At 36.0% G+C, this 22147-nt stretch overlaps 1 protein-coding gene across 1 annotated transcript in view; it reads right to left on the bottom strand.

The window, feature by feature from the left end:
• CNTNAP2 (contactin associated protein 2) overlaps positions 1-22147 on the bottom strand; it is a 1845032-nt gene that overhangs the window by 1000571 nt on the left and 822314 nt on the right. The window contains exons 5-6 of the mRNA XM_059712082.1: positions 6402-6605; positions 2226-2410 (exon numbers count right to left, since the gene is read on the bottom strand). Of these exons, the coding sequence (XP_059568065.1) occupies positions 2226-2410; positions 6402-6605 (389 nt within the window). The remainder of the gene's footprint in view (positions 1-2225; positions 2411-6401; positions 6606-22147) is intronic.

Here is a 22147-nt window from a genome sequence, read left to right as displayed (position 1 = left end):
GCATTAACCATCTTGTTAGCTACCAAGATTTATAAAGTGTGGCAGACTATTAATTACCTCTAAGTGTCCTTTCTCTCAGCTTTCTTTAGAGGAAAAAAAAATGCTTTTCAGTTCCACACATTGCTCCCTGTCCATTGGTGGCATTTACCAACCGCTTTGAAGCCAGTTTTGGTCTCATGAGATTTAAATGAAAGGTCTGTGTGTGACTCCAAGAACTATAGTTCAACTTCCTTCCCTCTCTCTCCTTCCCACTGGCTGGAAAGCAACATGGAATGAGTAGCACCCTTGGAGGGATCTGCAGTGGGGAGGAGGAGTAGCAGCAAGAGAAGAGATGGGGTTCTTGATGACCGTGATGCTGCCATTTGAGCCCAGGGCTACCTGCCTAGGGGCTCCTTTTGTATGAAAGAGAATAAACATAGGTTTTTTTCATGTGTAGTTTAATGAAGTATAACTGACATATATGGTGGTTTCTCTTACTTCCTGTTGTCTCCTCAAATAACCCTATAATAAATGTGCCATTATATTCATTTTATAGGAGGTGAGCATGATTTCGCCACTGTCACACAACCCATAGAGGGCAGAAAGGGATTCAAACCCAGGCTTTTCATTCCATGCAATTGATTTTCTCTAAAATCCTACCCAGGTACTTCAATGGAAAAGGGGGAACCATCCTCTACTTTCCAATAACATCCTATATTATAAAAGCCTAGGTGGCATCACACCCTCACACAACACCCTTGCATGACATTGTCACAAGAGGGCTGCCCACAAGATGGCCAGCAAGGGAGGGCAGTTGGGGGCGAACAGGCCACCAGGGGAGGGCAGTTTGGGGTGACCAGGCCAGCAGGGGAGGGCAGTTGGAGATGAACAGACTAGCAGGGGAGGGCAGTTGGGGGTGACCAGGACAGCAGGGGAGGGCAGTTGGGGGTGATCAGGCTGGCAGGGGAGCAGTTAGGCATCAATCAGGCCAACAGGGGAGTGGTTAGGGGGCAATCAGGCTGGCAGGCAGAAGCGGTTAGGGGCTAGCAGTCACAGATTGTGAGAGGGATGTCTGACTGCTAAACCGGAAGTTGGATAACCCACGAGGGGTCCCAGATTGGAGAGGGTGCAGGCCGGGTTGAGGTACATCCCCATCCTGTGCACGAATTTCATGCACCAGGCCTCTAGTTAGTAAATAATTACTATCGTAAGAATAAAATAAAATTATAATTTGCCCTTTCATTTTATATGTATTTTGTTTTTCAAATGGCCACTGTATTCTTAGGGCATAAACATTTATTAAGTTGTTCGGGTCTAACCACTATAGAAGGGTCATGGATGGCTGTGGAAAGTTAATAAGACACCAAGGGTTCCATGAATGAAGAAGTTCATAAGCCTCTGGCTGATTAATATTTCATCCTGCTTAGTTTACTGCTATGCGTTGCTTGTTCATTTAGCATTATCCCTTTTCTCTTAGAATACATTATGCTGTGATTATTATGCTCTTACAGAACTCTTGTTACTATATATGATTAACATTTTTGAATGGACATTTAAAGGTTGAATTGCTCTCCAAATAATTTATTAAAATACCTGGTATGCCTACCAGTATATTATGAGAATATATAATTTTACTAGACCAATATCATAGCTTTTTTTATCTTTGATCATTTGGAGGATAAGAAATAGCCATTTTTATTTAAGGACAATTTTTTAAAAATATAATCTATTTCAATTGCTTTAGCGACAATTATATCTGAGAAAATAGAACCTGTCAAAAGAACGATTAATAGTCATACGTTTATAAATGGCTTAATATAAATCAGAACTCAGGATTTCTTATTCGAAATTTTGTAATAAATATTAGGCAACTCTTTGTTTATAATACTGTGTATTATGAAGTAAAATAGTGTAATTTACATTATAATGAATAAGAAATGGAAAGATTGTAACTTAAATTTATTCAGGACTCGTTAAGTAATCCTGATAACATGATAGATGTTCTTTCTCTTCAAATTGTTACTTTGGCACCAAGATTTTAAAAATTTTTCAAATATTTATTATTTGAAATTTATAAAAGAATAAAATGACATATATTAATAAACTAGGTTTTGAAATTATAAGTTAATTTTTCTTTGGAGAATAAAATGAAAATGGTGAGGAAGGCACATAATTAACAATAATACAAGTGGGAGATGAAGGCAGCCACTCAACATTGATCACAGTTTATATGTCCTCAAGCTCACCTCATAGTCTAAGTCCAAGTAGTCGAACTCCCCATTGGTGCGGAAGTGCTGCACGCTCCTGTCCAGCGTGAGGTCAATGCTCCGGCCCTGGCGCTCAATGACCACGGAGTGCCAGTGGTGATCATCCAGCAGGCTCCCCATCGTCACGGACGTGTGGCCATATATCGGGCCAAGCTGGTTGCTTCCTGCATCACGGGGGTGGAAAAGAAATAAGGTGGTGACACCACGGCTCTGGGTAGAAGAAGACCTTTTATTAAAACACTAATACCTCTAGTGCCCATCAGCAGATGAGTGGATAAAAAGGCTGTGGTGCATTTACACCATGGAATACTATGCAGCTGTAAGCATGGATGGACCTGGAGATGATTATGTTAAGTGAAATAAGCAAGTCAGAGAAATACAAATACCATGTGATTTTACTTATATGTGGAATCTAATGAACAAAATAAACTGATGAGCAAAATAGGTCCAGAGACATGGAAGCATGGAGCAGGCTGACAAATCTCAGAGGGAAGGGAGGAGGAGGTGGGTTGGGAAGAGATTAACCAAAGAATTTAGGATATACATATATGCATAGCCCATGGACACCGACAATAGTGTCATGAAGGCCTGGGTCGGGCGGGAGCTCAGTGAAGGGGGACTAACATGGGCGGGGGGGTGGGGGGAGGATGGGGAATATCTGTAAGACTCTCAAAAATAAAAATAAATTTTAAAAAACCCACTATGAGTTGATGCTTTGTCTACTGAGGTTGCTATAGGGAAAACCAGCATGTGACTATACTTAAAAATTTTGTTTTCAAAGTACATAAAAGCTAGTAAAGATGAAAATATCTGTTCCCTTAAAAATAATGAGCTTTAAAAAATTTAGGTTCCTGTTGAAGTCAGTGTCCCATGAGCTCTGAAGCCAGAGGGCCTAGCTTCTGATGTTCAATGATGCTGGGCAAGTTGACAACTTCTCTAGGTCTCTGTTTCTTCAGAGGTAAAAAAGTGAAAATAATAGTACCTGCTTTACAAGGTTTCTGTGGGGATTACATTACTCAGTACATGCAAAGACCCTAGCACACTTCCTGGCATTTAGTGAATATTCATTAAATAGTATCTGTTAACAGTCTGTTATTATTGAGGTTAGTGTTGTTATTTTCGGTCAAGAAAATGCAGCGTGACAATTGTCAATTTCCTCTAAATCCAAGTACCATAATCTTAAGCACAATGCAATATTTAGTGACATGAAAAAGTATAGAAGTCACACTTCAAAATAAAAACCTGCAAAAATATATATGTTGCTTTCATCTAGTTTTGAAATAAGATCTCCATAGAAATAAGACTACAAATAAGAGGGAAAGGCTGTGAGAATTCAAAATGTTTACTAAGGTCATCTGGGGATGCTGTGTATATACTATCTACCACTTTCTATTTTGTCAAGTGAAATGTTGCTTTTTATGGTCAGACAAAAATAAATGCTATAAAAATATAATATTGTTTCAGAATGAAAAGCATAATAAAAATAAGAAAAACACAGGAATGGCTGAATAATTAAATTATTTCCCCTTTTTCCCATATTTAAGGTGCTAACGATACCTATATCTGACATTTTTTATGTATTTCCTAGATCAAATGTTCTTCCTTTGGTGATTAAATCAAATATGATGATTGTGGGTGTACACTGAGGAGGAAGGGAGAATTCCAGGTGAAAGGCTACATTAAGTTTTATTTAAGTAGTTAGACTAGAACACTAAGCGGCAGCTAGATGTACCTGATATTTAGGTAATGGCTTTAAAAAGGGACAGTGAATGACTGTTTCCATGGCAGCCATAAACTTTAGTCAGTCAATAAAAGCCCTTAAATAAACTGCTATCCAGGGAAATGGTACTGATCGTGTGTGTGTGTGTGTGTGTGTGTGTGGTCATATGAGCAATTACTTGTTTCAGAACAGTAATGTAATGTCACACCTTTGTAAACGCATAGTGGCTCTGTATGTTTTACATTTTTTTTAAGAAAAAAGTTTGAAAATATAAACTTTTAAAGATATAATCCAGTTGCTGTGTATGTGTATTTTTAAAAATAACTTACACGTTTCCTGTGTTTCTCTCCCCATTTCCTCCTTATTAACTTCCTATTTTTCATTAAAATTATATAGGTTTCAAATGTATAATTCTCTATGATACATCATTTGTATATTGTCTTTTTAACTCCTATTGAACCTTGTTTCAAAAATTATTTAGGGCTAATTTTCTCCTAGGTAACACATGTATACATGTTCAATAATAAGAGTAGAGAATATTATGAAGAATTTATATGTAAAACATTAGCACCTATTTCCATCACTATAAAGAGTGTGGTCTATTCTGTCCAGACAGCTTTTTTTATATTACATGCATATTATTCTGAGAGTAAATCACCAGTAACCTCTATGTTGCTAAACAGTAACCTCCCTTTTCTGTCTTCTTATGTGACATTTTAAGAGACTTCAACACAGTAACCACCAATTTTCTTTTCCTCGTCTCTGACATCACATATTCTTATTTCCTCCTATCCATTGCCCCCTTCTTTGTCTCCAATCAGCACCGTTTTCTGTCAATCTCAGGCTTGCCACTCTAAGAGAAATCTCAACTTTGATGATCAATCAGCAACTAAAATGCACCCTGTCCAAACACAGAAGTCTGCGGTTCCTAGAGGAAATGTCTAGGAAATGAATGATCCTCTAAACTAATGCTCCTCTACAGAGAAAATAGAGCTTTCTCTAGTTCTGAAAATGGTACCAAAGTCATATCCTAGGAATTACCTTTTACTTGATCTCTTCCTTTCTTACTAAACACCCAATTCATTACAAATCATGCTGAAAGTGCCACTAAAACCATCTCAACAGTGGACCTATTTTTCTGCATCTCCACTGACAGCCACCTTCTGAAAGACAGAGACAGCTCATCTTGTACCTGAGGAGTCCATCTTCAACTCTCATGTGGATGGAACCATTATCTTTATAGAGGTGGCAGTAAACTTCTCATGCTTAAAAAATAGTATCTAACCCTGTGCCATGCTCTACAGCAAGGGTGGGGAATGTTCTGCTCATGGGCTCCTTAAGGCCTGTAAAATCTTTTAGTCTAGCCCAGTCAACGCATTAGGGATGAGTTAGTTTAATTTTTTCCCGAAATTTAGCAGGCTAATTTTTAAGTTGATTATTTTGTATGGCCCACAAATGATGTTATAAATATCCGAATAGCCCATGGCAGAAAAACGGTCCCACACCCCTGCTCTCCAGGTTCTTACAGATCTGAACAATTCTTAAATTTTGGATTTCATCTTCTCTCTCAATTACTCACTGTCTCTATCTACATCATCTTCCTTGCTCAAGGAACAGCAAGGAAGGGCTCTGTCTGTAGTGACTGCTTCCTTTAAAAGCTCTTCTCCCATGGTTGTCTTTTGTCATTGATAGCAACCTGAACATCTTGTAGAGGACCTTTCTCAGTACATATTCCAATATTGACCCCTCTTACCTCTGCAGAATTATATTAGCCCATTTAATTGATTTCATACTATGGTTGAACTTGGTGGATCACTTATATGAAGGTTTTACTCATTGAATGCAGTCAACTCTTTGTATCCCTGGACTCAACCAATCATGAATAGAAAACAAATTTTAGCATTCCTAACATTAGATTCCAACCTCGGATTCCCTACCTCAGATTCCCAACCTCCAATAGAAAATACTGTTTTTAATCCATGGTTGGTTGAATTTGCAGATGCAAAGAGCTGACTGTAGTCAAAAGCTATATGTGGATTTTCCACTGTGGGAGGGTTTGCATGTTGTTCAAAGGTCAACTATACTTATTATTTGACATCATTTCTTTTGACTCAGTTATTTTAAGGTAACAACACATAAGACACTACCTTACTCCTCCACTAGGGCATAAACTTTATGAGCCCAAGGTCCTTCTCTATTTGTCCACCACTGTATTCAGATGCTAATATACACCTTGTACAATACAGGTGTTTTGCAATATTTTTTGAATGAATAAATATATCTATATATCAATATATGCAAACCACTGTGGGTTAAACTGAACCAATAACAATGTAAACTTTTTTAAATGATTTACATTTTAAGAGTTACACAGCATTAATACTTCTCTAATGGAAATATTAATGGAAAGAATGATGCCAAAAGTTGGAACATACCTAGGTTTAAACTGAAGACCAGTTTGGCTTTTTTCAGTTCCAATGTAATGTAATCACCTTGCTGTCCTTCCCCGTGTAAGATCACCCCTTCACTCTCGGTGGTTTTAAATTTCAAGGCAATGACATCTTTCAGTGTTTTCGTCTTCTTGTTTTTGAATCTATATGGCAACACAACATGGCCATCAAAGTTGATAACATCAGCCCCTGAAATAAGAAAAACAAACGAACACATTATAGTTCAGTTTTTGTATGTTGCCATCCAGTGTGAAGTACATCTATTTCCAACCATTATCTGCACAGAAAAAAAAAAAGAAAAAAAGAAGTGTTTTATTCTGAGAAATATGGAATCCTGGATTCTTGTCCTATTTCTTCTTTTGATTTATTGTGTGTCCTGTGTGAATTGTATTGCTAGTAGTCATCAAGAATAGTCTTCAGCCCTGCCCCTATGGCTCAGTGTTGAGTATCTACCTATGAACCAAGAAGTCAAGGAGGTCACAGTTGGATTCCTGGTTGGGGCACATGCACAGGTTGTGGGCTTAATCCCAAGTGGGGTTATGCAGGAGGCAGCCAATCAATGATTCTCTCTCATCATTGATGTTTCTATCTCTCTCCCCCTCTCCCTTCCTCTCTGAAATCAATAAAAATATATTTAAAAAAATAATGGCCTTCAATTGTAATTATGTTGATTAACAAAAATGCCATCAATGATTTATATACTTCAAATTTTTATGTGGGAGTCTAGAGTTTATTTGAAATAAGTAAAAACTTTAATTCCTGCAGTATAATGAAATCTTAATGTCTTCCTTTTTAAAAGAGGCTAATTCTTATGATTTTAAAATACACATTTTATCACAAATTAGCTTTCCTTTGACAAAAGAATGAAAGCACTTGAATTCAGGGTTTGGTGATATATTCAGCTTCTAATGTTTTTTATATCTTACTACTTTTTGAGTAAACTTCATGGTAGTACTCTGAGTTTATAGCTAACTGAACTTAAAGAAGCTTTTTACCATTTGTTCCTGGGCCTCACATCTGTCTGCATTTTCATATTGGCTCCCTGCCTTTAGAATGGAAAATCCAGCTACTCATCTTTTTTACTACAGCGATCCTTAGCCATAAATGAGTTAAGAGAACAAATATCTAGTCTATATTGTGACTATAAAAGTTCTAATTTGATTTTAAGGCATTTCAATGGAGACGAAATTATATAAAATTTTTAGAAATATAAAAAATTTTGTCACCATCCTCAAAAGAAGGTGACGGTGGGGATTTGTTTTATAGCTGCTACTTAATGCACCCCTGAAATGGAAATGGAATGACCTAATTTATTATGTCATATTGGTCAGTGCCTTTCCAATACAAGGATCAAGCTTTGAGCACAAAATAGAAACTTAGTTCTCATGATTAGAATTTTGTCATTAAAAGTATTTTTTAAATCCACTTATTTGGCTTTTAATTTGAAATCTTAGCGAACCTAGTCAAACTGGTTAGCTCCAATTACTTTAGAATCACAATACTGTCTCTGAATTTGGGGTAAGGGTGACAGAAGGAGACTTGACTTTGGGAGATGAACACAATACAATACAGAATTGTACACCTGAAACTTGTATAATCTATTAACCAATTTCACCCTAATTAGTTCAATAATATTAATATATATGTATAATAAAATTAAATTTTAAAAGAAAATTTATGTTCTTCCTCCAAATCATTGATAGATTTTCAACCATTTAAAAATGTTTACCCTATTATATCAAATATTTGCGTTTTTAAAAATTGGTTAGAGAATTCCTGCATTCTAAAAAGTTCAGAGAGAAAAAAAATAACTTTGACATTTAAGTTATAATTCTAATAATCTGTTCTTTACTGTCCATAAAATGACTTTCTTAATCTACAGAATTCTCTTCTCTGAGGCTATGACTCACAGAGGTTTATTTTACTATGGGGAAAAACAGCCATTAAATTTTGGTTTCTGCTGGCACTGCAAAGGCAATTAGACTTGAGCTCAATCAACTATACTGTCCCAGATGAATTCCAAGTAAAATATCTTTATCATCTGTGATGAAAGATAAAAGGGAGAAAAAGTGAAATCTGATGATGATAATCCAATAGTTAGTAGATATCATTTTTTGTCTTGAAAAGTTCATAAGGGAAAAGTCGGAAGGAAGGGATAAATTCTGAATTCTAGAAAGTAAATCGGCACTCAATTTTATATCAGTGACAGTTGAACAACAGACACATCATGGTTTTATACACCTTCGATATATATTAATTGACATAACATATTTCCCATTCATGTTCTCTGAGCTTAGAGAGAAGCAAGAATTTATCCCTCCTCTATCTTCTCCTAAATCAAAATCTCCATTCAGTTTTAGGTATAGAATAGTGACTTATGCAAATGTTGATGTCTCTCTTCCTTGCATTTAGAGCTGTGGGGCGCAGTTATGGTGTTTTGGCCAGGTTTAAGCCTCAGACTAATGAAAGGACAGGGTCCTCTCATTGCCATGTGCAAGTCCCAGCTGGAGGGCAGGGCCCTCCCAGCACAATCATAGCCAAGGGCTGTGGTTGTAAGCATGAACCTATGGTCCAAACACATAGACCCATGTGCCTTGTGATAGAGTTCGGGTGCATGTAGTTAAGTGAGGTTGAAACTCATGAGAATGCTATAAACAACTTGATCACGCCCCTACTTTGCCTCCTGGCATCTGCTATAAAATAAAGACATGGCTTGTGGGCGCTGTCGTTGTCTCCTCATCAGGGAGGCAGCGTCCCAGCTATTATTCTCTTGTCTGTCTTTCCTTAATCCTTTCACACACACCCCGCCCCCCTTGAGATTACCCTTGGTCCTGCTGGCATGGCACAAGAGCAAAGAAAAAAGTAACAGAAATATGGGAATAGTTTTTTTTTCTTCAGACAGTCAGTCCTAGGATTTTTTTTTAAATATATATTTTATTGATTTTTTACAGAGAGGAAGGGAGAGGGATAGAGAGTTAGAAACACTGATGAGAGAGAAACATCAATCAGCTGCCTCCTGCACACTCCCCACTGGGGATGTGCCCGCAACCAAGGTACATGCCCTTGACCGGAATCGAACCTGGGACCCTTGAGTCCGCAGGCCAACACTCTATCCACTGAGCCAAACCGGTTAGGGCAGTCCTAGGATTTTTTAAAAATATATTTTATTGATTTTTTTACAGAGAGGAAGGAAGAGGGATAGAGAGTTAGAAACATCAATGAGAGAGAAACATTGATCAGCTGCCTCCTGCACACTCCCTACTGGGGATGTGCCTGCAACCAAGGTACATGCCCTTGACCGGAATCGAACTTGGGACCCTTCAGTCCGCAGGCTGATGCTCTATCCACTGAGCCAAACCGGTTATGGCAAGTCCTAGGATATTAACAAAACATGAAGGGATGCTATTCAAGCCACCAAGCCTCATCTTACAATGGTCAGTGGTTAGCGGAAACACTGACAAAATGCTTTGCAACTCAGTTCTCTCTCATTATGTATTGAAAGGTGATCCTTTTTCAATGGGTTAATTGCTTTCACAACATCAGTGTGTGACTATGATCTTAGAGTTGACCTTGAAATTACAAAATTCCTGGAGATAACTATGATATACAATGTATACATGAACACATACCATACACTTTTAAGAGAGTCTGAGGTATTGAAACACCCAGAATTTAGTTTTATTTCCTACAAAAATACATTAAGATTTTATTTGACATCTAATAATATGTTGTGGTTATTTGGGGACAAGCCACCATTTTTCACCCCATTACCCTGATTGTGTATCACTCCCTAGAATTAAGTTTTCTGTGCAGTGATTAAACCTGCATGGTGGAACTGTTTAAGCAATCTGAACAGCAATAATAGCTAGTCAAAAAGTGAATGCAAAATCATAGTGCTTCCACAGTTTTGTTTCTAACAATAACTCTGAGAGCTGGTAATGTGCCCACTTCTCAAATAACATGGTAGAAAGCTTCTCTTTTTTTTTCCATTGTTACATAGTCTACTTTATGAATTTGGATAAGATATTTTGGAGAAGTTTTTACCATCTAAAGATTTTAATATTTAAAAACACCATTGCTATATTTAAAAAATATATATAATACATGCTTATTGTTGATAAGAAATTAAAAAAATATAATAGAGAATGCCCAAACACAAGAGATCACCAATGTTAATGAGTAATATATTAGTGTGTATCCTTCTAGATTTTATACATTTACTTATCTATCCAGTTTATGGAATAATCCATGAATTATGTGTATGTGTGCATAAACGCATATGTAAATATATATGAAAGAGGGAGAGAGGAGAATGTTATTTCATTTGATTATATTTCAAAATGCATAATGATAGCTCAATATTTATAATGTAGGAAACCTGAATATTATAGCTGATTAGTATGTTTTATTGACCTTCATGCACCAAGGTACATATATCCTTTACCCAACTTCCTCTAACATTAACATTTTCCACAACCTGGTACATTTGTCAAATCTAAGACATTAACTTAAGGATAATGATTCACTGAAATACAGACTACTTTTCACAAATGTCTTTTTTTTTTCTATTCCAGGATCCAATCAAGATTCTCACATTGCATTCAGTCATCCTGTTTCATCAGCCTCCTCTAATCTGTAGCATTTTCTCAGTCTTTCCTTGTCCTTCATAACTTTGACCCTTCAAGAACTACCTGTCAGGTATTTTGTAGAATCTTCCTCAGCTTGGGTTGGTATGAAGTTTTTTTTAGGACTTGACTGGTGTCTCTGTTGTTTAGGAAAAATACCACAAATTGTGGTATCCATCTTATCATCTCCCATCAGGGCAAGCACAATTTGAACATGACTTCTCACTAGTGATGTTGATGAGGGTGATGTCTGCTTATTTCTTTACTGTAAAGTCACTATTTTCCCTTTCTGTATCCTTTCCTGTGGAAATTAGTCACCATAACCTAGCCCATAATTAAGGTAAGGGGAATTAATCTGCACCTCCTGGAAGGGGAAATGTCTACATATATTACTTGGAATTCTTTTGTAAGAAAAATGGGTTCTATTCATTCATTCATTCATTCATGTATTCATTTATTCAATTATTTATTTTTAGCATTATAGATGTCTTCATCTTCATTGCATTCTTTGAATTTAATCCAATATGTCTTTATTAAAAACATTCTAGCTTTAGCTATTGGGAGCTCTTTCAAATGGGTTCCTCTATACCTTGCCTCCTCCTGCTCCTCAGCCTTCACCCCTCCTTGATTCTCTTCTCTCTCTTGTCTTTCTCTCACTTTTTGGCACTTCAAGGTTCTCCAAGCTCATCTTGAATTTCCCCTTCCCCAGATCTGGAATCAGACATTTTTCCAAGGAGCCCCTATTCCTTTTACTGTAGAATAGTACTGAGAAGCCAGCAGGTTTTTGTTTGTTTGTTTAATTTGCTTTTGATAAAGCAAAGGATACATTTCCTACAAATAGATATAATTGTTATGAACCTCTATGATATATTCTTTCACACAAATAAATTGATTACTGAAAGAAATAAAAACTTATAATAAAATGTTTCTTAGTAATCTACTTCACAATTATTTGCTACTATTTGGAACACTTTTCATTTTAATCAAATGTTTTTGCATAAACCATGAGTTTTGAAAACTAATAATTATTATTTATTTAAGGGGTTACTGATTACCTATTAAATACATTAAAGTACCACAACCACTCATATATCAGAGGTTTTAATTGTCAGATCAAAAGAATGAGAATATCAAACTACATTTTTGTGCTGATAGGGAAAATTTATAACATTATTATTTGACTTGGTAATATGTACTTGAGAGACATTAACTCTGGCGAAACACTGTCTATCTCATCTCTTCTGCACACAGTTAGGATCTGATTTTTTTATTTCTAACCCCTGCTTTTTATTTCAATACAGTAGTATCTGTGGTTTAAACCTAAATAAATAGCTAAATAGATTTCAAAATGTTAATCACAGCTAATTTAGAGGAACAGCACCAAACGAGCCTTCTCTAAATCCTTGTATCTATTCACCTATTTATTTAAAATTTTATTGAATGAATTGGGGTGCCATTGGTTAATAGGATTATATAGGTTTCAAACCTATATAAACCTATAGAATTATATAGATTTGTGTGTTCACCACAAAGACAAGTCTTCTTCCATCACCATTTATCACCCCTTTACCTTCTTCTACTTCCCCTTTCCCCATTCCCTCTGGTAATCACCATATTGTTGTCTATATTTAAATCCTTTAAAAAATTATCTAGAGAGTCTGAAAATCACTTCTACTTCAAGAAAAATAAAAATAAAAAAACAAAAACCTTAAAAGCCCTTTCATGAAGGTCAGCATCTCACATTTTATGCAATATTTCTCTTTACAATGTGTTGTTTTGCTCATAAGTGCTTGACAAGTTATACTAGAACAAGGAGAATATCAGAGAAGTCTGATTTCATTTGCCCATAAAATTTGGACTCCAATATCTAATTACCCGGATGACTGATCTGCATGGACCTTCCACAGGCATATCTAACTCGACTTGTCCAGTGCTTAATTCTTTCTCTGGCCCCATTGCTCCTGTCTCAGGACAGAGATCTGGGATTTTATTTAGCCCCTCCCTTCCTCACACACTGTCCTGTGAAATTCAGCATGTCTATATTTTTCAAACACAAAGCTTACTTTTTACATGTACTACCAACAGGCTACTATCATCTCACACACTGGCTATTGTATTACCATTATTAATAGACAATTTCCATCTCCCAGTATAATTTTCCTTGAATCTACCCTCCACACAGAAAGATCTTTCCAAAATAAACTTTTTTTTTTTTTTTTTTTTTTTTTTTTTTTTTTTTTTTTGCTGAAAGCTCTTCAGTATTGCCTACAAGGCCCTCAATGGCAGACCTCCTGCCTTCTCCCACACCCTCATATTTTAGTTCATCTTTCTCTTTATGTGATAATGACTGTGAAATGACTAAATCCCTTGCTAACTTCACCTAGTGCCTTCTCTAATGCTATGCTCATTTCCTTGAACAAATAGCTATTTTAAAAATCTAGTTTAACATCCCCCAAGCCTCACCTATCAGAAAAGCTTCAGTATAGGAAACACTCCTGCTTGTTGTCCATGGCACCCTTGCACACATTTCTGTATCCCCTCTCATCTCATATGGAAACTAGAGGCCCGGTGCATGAAAATTCATGCACTGGAGGGGGGGGTCCCTCAGCCCGGCTTGCCCTATTTACTTGAGCCTCAGGTGGCCCTGCATGGCTGGGAAGCCTCCATCTGAGACTTGCCTGCACCTCGGGCCAGCCCTGGCCCTGGGTGGCTGGGGGCTGAGGGGACTGGGGGATTCTGGAGGAAGGGGCACAGAGCAGCCGGGCCCGCCTGGAGGCGGGCCTGGCATTGCGGCTAGTCTGCCGCCCCAGTGGGGCTGAGGGGACTGGGCGCTGCCATCTTGTGGCTGTGGGTGCTGCCATCTTTGAGGGTGTGGTAGTCAATTAGCATATTCCCTCCTTATTGACTATGGGCACTGACATCTTTGAGGGCAGGCCAATCAATTAGCATATTCCCTCTTTATTAGATAGGATGATCTCTCTATTCGACCAATTTCCTCTGTGGACTTTAAGCTTTCTTAAGGTACTGACTCTGCATTGTTCCATCTTGTATTTCTGGCACAATAAACATTTCTTAAACTGATCTAAATATAGTTGGTGCTTGAGACCAGGCAAAAGAAAATTCTATTGTTCTTATTTTCCTTCAAAACCATATCTAGTATAATGTAGGCTTACTCTCTAAGGGTTTAGACATAGGCATGACTTAGTGGCATGCATTTATATAAATATTACCACTGTGGGGTTCTATATGAATACAGAGTTTAAAACATTAAATATTTTTACTATAGACATACTGGATTTATTTGCTTAAAAGACTAAAATATTAACTTTAGCTTGAGTTTAAATACAAAATATATGTTTTCCTTCTAATTGAATATATTTAAGAAAAACTTACCTATCTCAGACTAAAGTTACTAAGTTTTAGGTGCATTTTAACCAAGTAATTTTACCCTAACTTGAGATATTTATTGATATTTTATATTATTCAATGAAGAACAAAGATGGCCTTACTGATATATATTTTTATTATTGTGTTATTTCATGAAAAACTATAATATATGATGAGTTGTGACTGCCTAATCATGTGGTTGGCACACTTGGACAAAATACAGGGAAATAGTAGTAATTTTAAAAATTATATTATCCAACAGGAAAATATAAAAAGAAAACCACTAAGGTTCTCTCTGCCCTCCTCCATGGTAACACACACACACACACAACCCATAGGATATCATAAAATCAGAGTGATCTACCTCTGAGCAGGATTATAGCTCTAATACATCTGATAATGCAGGCATAATAAGCAATTTCTGAAAATTAGTATAAAATATATTTGTAGAAAATCTATATGGAAGCTATTTTTATTTTTTTAACCAAAAAGTCAAATAAATTAGACTTGACTTTTCTATGATAAAATAACTATTTACTGAAAATACCTCTACAACTTTTGACCATACAAAATCTAGATTTCTTTTAGGGAAAAGCCTATGTGACATTATAAATCCCAAGTAAATATTCCACAGATAAGGAAAGAAAACAGACATTCATGAAAGCCCCAGAATGCCTTTTGATATTAATTATTCCTAACAGTAATTTCAGCTATTTTTTTTATTACTATTCAGTTAAGCTTCTGTTTCTAGTTCCATGTAAAACACTGTTGGTGTTGGGGCCAAATTTTACTACTACATCGGCTAAAATATGCCAATTTGATTTAGGAACTTGTTTTTGAGGCCCTGTTTTCATGGGAATTTACATAATACTGAGGGAATTAGTGAGAGGGAATGGTCCACATTAGTGAGAGGGAATGGTCCACAAGAGCTTCGGGAGTTTTGAGTTTGTGCAGGGATGTGGTCCATTACAGCTTCACCTGATTTTTCTGTTAATTTCACATACCTTTGAGTGAATCTTCTACCTCAACTATAAAATACGATTCCTAAAGCTCAGAATGTATACAGATTGTGACATAATGTACTCTCTCCTGTCTGCTACAGTGGTTGGGTCCTGTCTGGTAAAACACTAAACGATACTCTCTGGCCCAGCCATCAACACACCTTGCTGACTTGGGCACTGGAGGGAATCGAATTCACTGTGAATTTGGGTGTGCTATCCATTACTTCAGGACACGCACGCCCACTGAGGCCCCGGTGAGCCGCTGGATTAATTCATTTTCCGTGAATGAGCAATGCGGATAACTAATCCTGACAGGGCTAAAATAATTGGAAGCTCCTGAAATTACAACTTGAATGCTCAGAGGGGACAAGCAGTTCATACAAATCAGAGGTGCTGTCTCATAAAAGCCATTGATCTGCCTTTCACTTTCTCCCTTTGATAAAGATATGGGTAGCAGACAATGTTATCCTTGGTTAAAAAATCAGCAGGGAAAGGTGCTAAGTTACTAGCTTAGAAACTTCTTGATAATAGAGAAACTATTGATAATAGAGAACAATAGGACGTGTTTGGGATATATTTTTGGGCATAAGGGAAGTAGTCTTTATCCGCCTGTGGCAAACTGAAGCTATGCAGCATATCTGAAGTTATTCAAGCATTCAGTATTTTTTATTTTTCAATTGACATACAATATTATTTTAGTTTCAAGTGTACACCCCAGTGATTACACATTCAATATTTAAGGGTCAGAAACCCAACATTTTAATGAAATCTCCCAAATTTTTAATGCTAAACAGAGGCTGCTATCTAGTACCTCCAGATATGTTTTATTTTCATATCTCTTTAAACTTGGATACTGTAAACTATGACTAAATGGATCATAATGTCCAAAAAATTAAATTTTCCATCATATAATTTACCTGTAAATTACTGCAGTAAGCATCTGCAAGAAATTTTATTTCTCAAAAGGGAAATTCTCTAGAAAACAAGTTGGTTAGTGCTAAATGAATAAAGAATGGATGTTTAAGAAAAAAAATTTAATGATATCATATGATCCAAAGATACAGTATATTTATCACTCTGAGATTTGGGATATAAGAAAACTTTCTAAAAAGGAAATATATGTGTATTGATTTCAGAGAGGAAAGGAGAGGGAAGGATAGATACATCAATGACTAGAGAAAATCATCAATTGGCTGCCTCCGGCATGCCCCCCCCCAGGGATTGACCCCACAACCCAGGCATGTGCCCTGACTAAGAATAAAAATGTGACCTCCTGGTTCATAGGTGTGGATGCTCAACCACTGAGCAACACCAGCTGGACAAGGAAATATATATGTTTTTAAAAGTATTAACAATTAACAGGTACAGCTGATCCTTCATTACTGTCAGAAATTATATCTGCAAATTTCCCTTCTCACTAAAATGTACTTACAGTCCCAGCATCAGCACTCATGGTGCTTTTGTTATCGTTCACCTACAGCTGCAGAGAGACCTGAAGCTCACATTCCCAGCTGAGGTCCAACAAGGCAATGTCCTGCCCTCTTGCGTCAGTTCTCATCCTGTCAAAACATGTCCATTCGTGATCTATTTAGGGCCACATTTTTTTCTTTTCGATTTTGGGGGCTTGTTATGAAAGTTTTCACTGTTCAAGATGTCTCTCTCCCAAGCATGATGCTGAAGTGTTTTCTTGTGTTCCCAAGCACAAAGAAGCTGTTATGTGCCTGATGGAGAAAATATGTGTGTTAGGTAAGCTTTGATTAGGCAAGAGCTAAGTGCTGTTGACCTTGACTTCAATGTTAATGAATCAACAATATGTACTAAGGAAGGTATTGTTAAACAGAAACACAAACAAAGCAAGTTTATATATTGATTGGATGACAAAAATGTAAGACCAGATGCTGCAAGAACCCAAGCCTACATTTCCCCTAGAAGCAATGGTTCTCCATTTGCTTACTCAGTGTTCATGGCAGCTTTAAACAACAGAGCTACTGTGAATAATGAGGATTGACTATATTTACATTGCATTCATTTCTTTCAACAGGAAAATAAGGAGCCATTTCAAACTACTACATTATATGAATGTGAAAGTATGATAAAGACATTTAAATTATCCTGAAAAAAATGATCAATAAATTGCAAGTATCTTCATAGTTGAGCAGCATAATGCCACCTTTAACAGACATACTCCTTTGTTTGTTGAAGCACTGCTTTGTTTTTTGTCGCACAAGAATTTTAGAGCATAGGACTTACTTGGGTAGTTTACAAAGGCAACACTCTCATTCCTCACAGGCTTACTGCAAGCAAGTTCTGTGGATTACATATCTTATGACAATTCACTAAGCACTTTGCCAATCCAATGTGAGCAGTACATTAATGTTGAAGGGGTTCAGAACATGCCATCCACACATGACTCTTTGGTTGAGTATTTTGAGCTGCGGGAACCTGAGAAAACCTGATTCAGGAAGGGCTCACCGACCTCTCCATTCTATCTCCAAGGAGGTCATAAAACTTCCCATGAAAAAGGTGCCCTCTCTGCACCAAGGAAGAGAATGACAGCATTCTTATTATCAAAACTGGTGCCAAATGGGAGTAGGAACCTGAACAAACAAATCTACTAAAATCACCCGTATCTTCAAGTAGTTTCCCCCAAATACTTTCTAATCACTGCCTCAATTAATTGGCTCGAGCCTAAGCCCCTTTTCTTGCCACATCCTTATAATTTATTCTTCTTTGTTTTAAAAGGTATGTAAGCTTTGGGGCTTAATGGTTTATTTGGGTCTTCATTTTTTTTTCTGAAGACTCCCAGGTACACATAAAATATTAATTAAATTTTGTATGCGTTTCTCCTATTAATGTCATATGCCAGCTTAATTGTCAGGCCCAGCTACAGGACCAAAAAAAAAATGAAGACCCAAATACTACATTTTAGGCATAGTCATATTTTCTGATTAATTTGCCGGTGAAAATTCCCAAAGGCATTTTTAAACATAAAATCCACAGACATTGAAACATTTTCATGGGTGAGTACTTTGAACAGTTAAAATTGAACAGACAAAATTTGCAAAGTGAAGTAAAAATATCTACATTCTAAATAACGCATATTGTTACTTTTAAAGAAAACAAATCATAATCATTTATTATAAGGAGGTTTCCATAAGTAGATCCAAACCACACCATCATCCATCATTTACATTTCCCATGATATACGGCCCAGAAGTTTCCTTTCTTTTTTTGCCAGTTGATCATTGCCTGCTTTTTCTGGCCTGATTGGAAACAAGCTTCTTGATATTTGCAGCACAAAAATAAAGATATCATTGAATCTAGTAGAATGGGGAAATTAGCCAGTCTACCCTCTAGGACCTAAATTACTTTAAGGCTATAAGTAAACTTGAAGTTGATTTCTTGTATTTAAAAAATTTTAGATATTGTTCTGTATCATTTATATTTTGAATTTCTCTGCCCAATACCCACCAAGGGTTTCTATTGATGAGATCTCACATTTTCTTGTGAATAAGAGTTGAGCTATTGGAAATATGTAAAACCTAGATGTGAAGCTGGAGAATTTTGCAGCCTCTAAAAGAGGATCATTTTAAATTCAGAAAATGTAAGGGTAGACAAACATCACAAATTCACATTAATTTTAGGAGAGTTTGTTTCTTTTTTTGGGGGGGGTATTAAGAAAGAAACTGAATTTGTAAGTAGGACACATTTTGATACATTGGCTACACAACCTATTTTCAACCCTCTGCATTTGACATTTTTTACAGTTTAGGTCAATCCTAACAATTTATGCACTTCTCAAGGCATGACAGATATAATGCTGTTACAAGTGCTATTTATAGCAGGGCAGTTAAGTCCTTAAAATGTCAATGTTTGAGTTTCTCTTAATGTAGACCTAGAAGCAAAGTACAAGTCTTCATTCTAGGGAGATAAAGGGTATGCTGAGGCAAGAAACTTACTAGGAAATTAAAGTGATGTCAGCTTTCTCATGACCCAAGAAGTATGAAGTTTAACCAATAACATTCTGACCATACATTAGGCTTCAGGAGGCATTGGACCTGAACACACGGACCTCAGACTTGACCCCAGCCTATTCCCGTAAATGAAGGAAGAGAACAGATCATCTTAGATCCCTTCAGATTCCCAATTAAGCATCTCATACTCTGGATGACTTGGTCAAGCTTACAAAGAACCATACACTTATTTAATTTTGGATTTAAATCAAAATTTAGATTGTCAAAATATTACATTTTAGGCATAGTCATATTTTCTGATTAATTTGCCGGTGAAAATTCCCAAAGGCATTTTTAAACATAAAATCCACAGACATTGAAACATTTTCATGGGTGAGTACTTTGAACAGTTAAAATTGAACAGACAAAATTTGCAAAGTGGAGTAAAAATATCTACATTCTAAATAACGCATATTGTTACTTTTAAAGAAAACAAATCATAATCATTTATTATAAGGAGGTTTCCATAAGTAGAACCTAACAAAAGATTTATGATGATAGAGAATGTTTTTGCTTATGAGAGTGATGACGTATTTTGTCACTTGACTTACTTTGTAAATAACATGGCTTCAAAATTTAGAAAGTGTTCTTTATTTTAAAATACAAAGTAAAAACAAAAATTTGCAACTTTAAGAAATTTTTTTATGGTGATGGAAGATAATTTGACTTTAGGTGGTAGGCACACAATGCAATATAAAGGTCATGTACCATACTAATGTGCAGTTGAAACCTATATAATCTTATTAACCTATGTCACCCCAATAAATTTAATTAAAAATAAATAAAAATAAAACAAAATGAAAAAAATGTTTGTGTTTAATCTGTAATTTCTAGTTTTCTAATATAAAAACTCCTCATTTTGAAAGTTAACCACAGAGAAGCTGTAATATTTATGCAAGAAATATTCTTTTTTTTCCTGCTAAAGTTTTACTGTTCCATAGAGATCCTTTTCATTTTCCAAAATCCAAGTGAAACTTCTTTTTCCAAAATTTGGAAAAAATGTTTGATAATTTTATCAATCTTTTCCTCTTGAAATTTAGAAAAGTTTTAGAATATTAATTAGGAGAATGAAGGTCAAAGTCCTGGGGTTAAGGAGGTTCATGAATCCAAATAAGAATTTTTATTTACAGTCTAAACTCTGCTTTAAAAACTCTGTTGCACTATAGTAAAAAGATGACCATGTCTCTTTTCATGGTTTTTCTTACTAAATAAAGTACAAATAGCCATTGGTAATATCTCCTAAACTTTGTGTTTAAATTGATGTTCCAATAATAAGAATAAAATGCTGCTTCCAGGATATCCATTTCATGCAGAATTCCTTTAAAACAATGGAAATGGACAGTTCTACTTGGTGTCACTCCATTTAGTGATTGTCCATTCCCCCTTACCCATTCAACATGCGAACAGATATACTGCAAATTATCTGATAAAATAAGTCCCATTGAGACAAGTACCTAATGATGCCAATGGTTTAAAGACTTTAATAGGAGCAGCTCTTGAATGGAACAGCATGAATGGAGCAAGAGTTCCTTGAGGCTTTCAGTTTCCACCATGTAAGTGGCAAATGACACACTGGTAACAGTGAGAACAAACACAGCACTGCAGTCCCTCTCAATGATAGCATCCCTCCCAATCACAACAGAGGCAAGAATAAAATTATTTCCAGTATGACAAGGGAATAATGGTGAAAAATAGCCCTATCTCTAATTTGTTAAGTCTCTGTAATACACTTTACTGAGGTTTTGCCTGCACCTGCTTTGACAATGAACTTTTATCCTACTAAAGATGAAATCAGTTATTTCCCAGACAAAAAATATTTGGTAGAGTTACATAAGGGAGGGGCCTGAGATTAATTATTTTCTATAGATATATCAAAAAGAGCATAGTCAAAATATGTTATTCCATTACTGTGGACAAAAATAATAAATTGCTCTGTTATTTTCTCTTATCAGTTTCACTCTGTTGCATCTCTGTACCTATTTTTTTTGTTGCCTACTCGTTTCTTTTCTTTAAACTCATCCTTATTCTTCAAACCTTTCCTCTCTCAAAACTCATTAAGCCAAGAGATATCCCCTTTTTTCCTATTTAAACAACGTGATTCAGTATTTTCATTATATTCCCATTAAAATGCTCCTTTGATAATATCCCTATTAATTTTTTTAGACTATATGCCATTGATTAGTATTAAAGTTGAAAATGTTATAATGGATTTTTTCTGGAAAACTGCTTTTGGTGACATGCCTCATTGGATTTCTTACCATTTCAAGTTGTGTTTAATGGGGCTCCAGAGTTTAAAGGCAAATGCATTTGGGAAACATAACTACTATTTGACTTAGAGAGCTTCTGTGAGTATGTGGTTGCTATATAATTTTACAGAAACATACAGGGCATCTGGGTTGTAGATGCAAATGGTTTGCTTGCTGCTATTAATCAGTTATACCTCTGATCACTAGATCAGAGAATGACTTATAAAGGAGTTTATGAATGACATAATGAGGAGCCACATGCTTATAAAATGATTAGGCATAAATATAATTTAAAATGATAATCAGCTATGAAGGACTGGCTAGATGACATACAACTTTTATACATATAGGAATAATCTATGTATGTCTAGCTCTCATAAACAGTAAGAGTATGTTTTAGGAGAGATGTCACCTATAGTACTGTTTTCCAGCCCAAATAAAAGGGATAAAAATAACAAC

Source organism: Myotis daubentonii, chromosome 10 (assembly GCF_963259705.1).
Source record: "Myotis daubentonii chromosome 10, mMyoDau2.1, whole genome shotgun sequence".
Classification (NCBI taxonomy): Eukaryota; Metazoa; Chordata; class Mammalia; order Chiroptera; family Vespertilionidae; genus Myotis; species Myotis daubentonii.
Note: the sequence above shows the minus strand (reverse complement) of the source record. Positions and strands in the feature narration are given on the sequence as shown.